Consider the following 6,000-nt stretch of genomic DNA (forward strand, 5'->3'; position numbering starts at 1 on the left):
AAAGCACTTTTCAAACATGTTTATGAGGTTCATTTTGTTTGCCTTTCTCTTGTGGTGGTTGGTGTAAGAATTGTGTGACCTTTGGGCAGCAGTGTGAGCATGTGCCTGCCTTCCTTACCAATAGGTACTGCTGCTCTGCTTTCATCTCTGCATGGGGAGATTACACTGTGTGCTCATTTACTTTCTAATTGGGCAAATATGACAGCACAGAATTTTGGAGCGTGATAAATGTAACTATGCCCACGTCTGCTCCTTTGTTTGGTTATTCAGCCCCTGGCAGCAGCACAGTCAATTACAGGCTCCCCAGGGGTGCATTTAGACTGCTGAGAGCTCCGCTGGGGAATACACTGTTTACAAGCAGTCCAAGGTTTCTCATCCAGCCTTCTCAGAAGCTCTGGGTTTCTGTGAAGCTGAAGATTTGTAAGAATCCTACCTAAGCTGCTTTTTGGCAGAGGTTAATGGAATTAACTGTTCTGCTTTATTTTTTTAAATTAGGCCTCTATACATCCTTCTGTGCAAACCTGTTTCCCTACTTTCCTCTTCATTTCCCACTGAAGAAAACAATGGCTTTGTCCTCAGGGAGAAGGAACAAATGAATTTTTCACTCATTCCAATTATCTCTTTCAACTCAGTGACATTTAAAAAGTTCTGTTTTCTATAAACATACTGCTAGGATATTCCATTCTGCATGTTAACCTTGGTAATGAAATGTTGCAGCAAATACGTGTTAACGGTGGTTACATTACATAAAAAACCAGAAAGAAATGATCTTTTCCTTTTTCATCAAGTGTAAAAGACACTCTGGGATAAATTGAGTTTCACATTGAAAAGGTAGAGAGTTCTTATTTTAATTCATGGCTAAGTAATCACGCTAAATGAAGATCAGTCAGCTCAGTGCAAGCTACTTTTGAACAGAACTTGTTTGCTGTAAATCACTTCTGTCTATACTGTCGGGCGGATATTTAAGACTTCACGAGGTGCACACACCACTAGAAAATTCTACAGTAGCGTAGAAAACTTTTCCACTTACTTCTTCCAACCATGTTTCAAGGATTCAGTGGTACCAGCCATCATTTCAGACCTATGGAGGTCAATAATTTACAGCATTAGTTTTCTTTGAGTCACTAACTTCACCTTTATTTTAATAGGAAATGAAAAGGGGAAGAATAATTCCTGGTAGTTTAGAAATATGGGAAAATACTACTTTTTCTTCTCTTAAGAGTAACCTGATTCCACTTTTCAGTAAAGCAGCTATGTTACGGACTGTTTGTTGTCAATCTCAAAAACCATTTTGTTAAATAATCATCTAGAACTTTTTCATTTGTTCTCTGTGAAGCCCAAGAAGCTGGTTTAGATGAAATTAACTAATGTGCTATAATTATTTCTATTATTCATCATCCTACAGTAAATTGTGCTGGAATTCACAAAGTGAAGAATTATCTTTCATGCAAGCTTTGTAAGTGTTCTATGCCTACAGGATAAAATACTTTCTCTTCTAATAAATGGTGAGAGTACTGAGGAGCCCAAGCTAGGTTTGAGTGCACCTGAATAGTGTGGTATATTCATGGCAACAATGATCCAAGAAAATGCTGAAATATTTTCAGTTATTTCAGTGTTCTTGGCAAATACAAGGAAGGTAATAAGCTGTCAGAATTGTGGCTTAGGAAATGACTAGATAAACTCTGCAAAATTGGCCTTAAGTTCCTAAACCTTTGTCTGCAAGGATGAGCTTTCAGTATTCAGTGGCACATCCACAGGGGCACCTTCCACTACCCCAGGCTGCTCCAAGTGCCATCCAGCCTGGACTGGGACAATTCCAGGGATCCAGGGCAGCCACAGCTGGGCCAGGGCCTCCCCACCCTCACAAGGAAGGATTTCTTCCTAAAGAAGGAGTGGCTTTTGAGCAGCTAAGTAAGGACAAGGGCCTAGAGAACTGCCAAGAGGCAGTTCTTGGAACTACTGAGTGTCATTGAGAAACATCAAAGAGGAGCTTCAAAGGTGGCTTGTCTGAGCAGGAGCTGATAATAAATAAATTGCTTATTTGCAGACAAATGTGAATGGCAATTCTGCTTATAAAGATATTCTTACTTAATTTTTCGAATGACTACTAATTGACTTGCAGAACTGGAGCTGCTGCCGTTTGATCCCTCTTTTCATTTATCACACAGATTAATTTCTGACCATTTGTATCTGTGAAGTTTGTGGTCTGCTAGTCTGAAACCACAAAGACAACCATTTTAGATCTTAGAAGTATGAAGTCTGTTCTGAACATTTATATAAAATAATGAGATAAAGAACTGAAAATAGAAAAGTGACAGATTTCTAGAACTCGAACAGCTTTTTCCAGATTGGCTAGTTATGGAATACTGATAGCCAAATGTTCTTTCCTGACATCTTGCTAAGCTGTGTCATGTTACTGGAAGCCTGAGATCTGTCATCACTACACATTGCATACGTTGGAACTGCTTATTTGCAGTCTGGTGGGCACACAGGGCCTTTCTGTCTTGGAGCCTCCTGCTGTGGGAAAAACCTGAGCAGGATGGAAGTGCTTGGAAAGCAGCAGTGGGTGGGACTTGTTCAGAACCACAGGGAGCTGCTGTAAAGGTGGAGGCCTGCCCAGGACCAAGGGTATTTCTGTCTCTCTAGTGGAGCCGAGTTCTTCTTCAGATGGGGTTTCATACCTTATTTAATCTAATGTTCCCTTGAGGTGCTTGGGCTGAGCCAAAGGAAGGAACTGATCCAGCCTAGCAGTAACTTGTTAAGAATTTAAAAAAGCAGAAAAATTACTTTTCGATTGGATCACAACCCTGTGTGAAACCCCAAATCCTGCTCAGTGTGCTCAGTACCAGGTCTAGTAAGGGAAGGAGAGAAAATCCAGACCATCTTTTTCAACAGTCTGTAATTAGGTCAGTTTAAAGTAACTGTGAAGCCGGAGTGGAAAAGAACAGTAAATTCTCCTCCTTGATAAGAGTTTCTCTCTCATTATCTACCCTGCTAATTTTCCTGAAGGCCTTGCAGACACTACATAAACTTCGGATTGCCTTGTGTCAGCAGCAGGGGCTGGCTGAGGGCTAAAAAAATTTCCCTGGAACTTGCCCCGATGCTCTAAGCCTCCTGGCACTGCTCATTCCCACCTTTCTCCTCATCATGACCCCTGGCAGCTCCCCTGTTGCTCCTCAGGATTTATGCCTGTGTCTCACTGCTGCTGTAGTTTGCAGCCAGAAGCGTTGCTGTCACCAGGATACTTTAGAGAGTAGCTTTGCTCCACAGTTGCTTTTGAAAGCTGATGTAGTTAAGAACAAACTTGCAAACCAAAAGCACTGAGAAATGTGGTTACTTTTTGTTATGCTGAAAATGAAACATTTCATCAGCTGGATGAAACAAACCATGTTGTTTGAAAAAGAGAGTGAGTAACTGGATAGTTGAGACACTGAGTTGGAACAGTGGTGATAAACTTTAATTCATAGCTCTGCCTGCTTGGAAAATAACGGATTTAATAAAAAACACTGTGCCAAAGCCGCCCAACAGACTGTCTCTCTCCGGTTACCTATCTCAGGCACAGCCCAGGGCTTAAGAGCTGATTTTCTAGAAAATGTTTTTAGAACAGTGTCCCAGGCACAGGGAGAATAGCTAAATGATCTGTCTTCATCTTTTCCTAGAACAAAAAGGGCATCAAAGCCTCACTGGTGCTTTGTCAGACTAAGTACAGATTCCCTCTGGAGAAGGGAATCATTAGCAGTGCTCACAGGTACATGACAGACCTCAGAGTGTTACCTAAGAGAACCCTTTTCAAGTGCCAAGTCTTTGTACATCTCCTGGGGGTCTCTGCTGTCCCAGCACGGGTGCTGCTGGCTGACACACACAGGTTCCCCTCCATGAAAAGCTCTTCCTTAGACTGTGTTCTCCAGGCAGTTGGAAAGACTTCAATGTGCAAGAGCTCGGTTGGTGCTAAAAGGTTATTTTTTTCTATTATATTCCCAGTCTTCTGTGTTTTTCAACTCAGACAACGGTGTCCTTAGCTCCTGTGGAGACCAGCGCTCATAGGAGTTTAAGGAAACACCACTGGTTATCATTAGCCAATATAAGTGAGGGATCACAGTCTGGCCCTGAAGCTTCTTCTTCTTTATGACAACTTAAAACTCATTTGAAGGAGACATGAGCCCTGACTAATTCTAGATGTGGGAAAATTCTTCAAAACAAATAATTTGCTCTGTACTTTAATTGCTGATCTTGCAATGTTGGGAGGGTGGATTCTAATGCCAAATAAATAAAATTTTCATTTGTATTATTGTTTTCAGTATTGTTGATCAATAAAGTAATTGCTCTATCTTGCTGTTTAATTCCAGACATAAAAAAAAAGGGCTGTTATTTTATTAGTGTTATCTGGGTGAGTCATGTGGGAGGACTCAAGTTTCCTGACTGCTCAAGAAGGTAGTCAGTTTGGCTTGCATACCGATGTAAAATGTTTTAAAAGAATAAGTTTGTGACTCAGGCCAGGAAATCATTATCACTCATAAATGTATGGGAAGCTGACAGAAGAGGGGTTGGTAATAAGGAATCAATTTTAAGAGACTGTTCTGGAAAATCTGCACGATTTGGGCAATCCTAGCTGTGACAACAAAATGCAGATTGTGTCTGCATGCAGAGCTGCTGTACAGCAGGTTTGTTCCTGCATCTCTGCAAGCAGGATGAAGTTCTATTGCACTGTTGACAGGGAACACATACTTTGAGCTAATCTTCATATTATGCATCCTTGATTTTATGTTTGTATAATGAGGCAATATAAACCTCATAAGCATTTTTCTGAGCAAAGCTCTCCCTCAGATTTTTTTTTTAACTTAATGGTTTGGCTTGCTCAGAGACTCTGGACATGTAGCTGACTGATAGAACTGTCATTATTCCTTTCTGCTTTAAAGGGAACGCTGCATCATTCTGTTTTACATTCCAAGTAATTTTTAAAGCATAAAAAAATAAATGGGTTACAGTCATCCCTGTATTTTGAAAGGTTCTTTTTTTCACATAGAAATTCCTTCATGTTCTGCTCTTGCTTCTCTGAACAGTAATGTTGGGTCACTGAATGTATGTTTGAAAGATTATCTGCTTCTGATTAGCAACAAGTGTAATGTATTCCAGCTCTTCTGAAGTTGAAATTTGGAGCTGCTTCTGTTTTATTTCCTTGAAGGTGACAGGAGAATCTAGTCACACCAAGGGAACGTGTTCCCCATGTGCCAGCTAATGCAGCAACTGTAGCTGCACTGGAGTGCTTAGTAAATGAAAGCACTGGTGGCTTATGGGCTGTGCATTAATGCAGATATATTAAAAGCCTTCTGAAGACGTTGGCAGAATTCTCATATTGTTAAATGAAATACAAATGAAGGTTTAATTGCTAAATCCAGATCTCTTCTGCATTATAAAGCTTTTTCTTTGCTCTTACTGTTGTAAGAGAAGTACTAGCATAGCATATTAAATTAACATTTCTTCTGGAAGTCACAGTGGTAGTCTGTAAGTAGAGCTGCTCAAAAACTAGCTTGTAGAAATTGATAGAAAAATATTCAAAAGCTTTGCAGCAGAAGGTTTAATTGCGAGCTGCCCAACATGCCTGGGCAGGAAATGGATGCACTGCCCGCCGTGCCTTCAGTGTCCCCAACGGCCTCACAACAGTGGGGGGATTTCTTGTCCCAGGACTGTGTTTAAGGCTGAAGAGTGGGCAGGCATGAATAGGAGTGTTGAGGTCTCCATCTCCTGCGTGCTGAGGCAGGGGGCAGCACAGCTGGCCATGGAAAGCAGTGCAGACTGGTGCAGACAGGGCATGTGCTCACACAGAACTCAGTGGTACCCACGACATGAGGCACTTCTCCAAGGCTGGGCACACAGTATAACTTTTAGGTATTTAGGGTGTAGCTTTAAAACTAGATTAAATCTGTTTGTTTCATTTCCCCTAAGGGTCTGTTTATGGAAATAGTGATTGAAGTGGAGATGGTGGCTGTGAAGGGTTGGTTT

The 6,000-nt window shown here is 41.1% G+C and overlaps 2 protein-coding genes across 7 annotated transcripts in view; one reads left to right on the forward strand and one right to left on the reverse strand.

The window, feature by feature from the left end:
• The window catches only part of CTNNA3 (catenin alpha 3), a 431,590-nt gene that overhangs the window by 157,024 nt on the left and 268,566 nt on the right, over positions 1-6,000 (forward strand). The window lies entirely within an intron of this gene.
• Positions 1-6,000, reverse strand: part of LRRTM3 (leucine rich repeat transmembrane neuronal 3) — a 77,985-nt gene that overhangs the window by 46,960 nt on the left and 25,025 nt on the right. The window contains exon 3 of one of the 3 annotated variants that reach the window (XM_017746369.1): positions 1,031-1,081. The exons of the other annotated variants lie outside the window; for them this stretch is intronic. Coding sequence (XP_017601858.1) covers positions 1,076-1,081 — 6 coding nt within the window. The 3' untranslated portion in view covers positions 1,031-1,075. The remainder of the gene's footprint in view (positions 1-1,030; positions 1,082-6,000) is intronic. 3 annotated transcript variants of the gene reach the window in all.

The sequence above is a fragment of the Corvus brachyrhynchos genome, unplaced genomic scaffold (assembly GCF_000691975.1).
Source record: "Corvus brachyrhynchos isolate BGI_N302 unplaced genomic scaffold, ASM69197v1 scaffold279, whole genome shotgun sequence".
Taxonomy (NCBI): Eukaryota; Metazoa; Chordata; class Aves; order Passeriformes; family Corvidae; genus Corvus; species Corvus brachyrhynchos.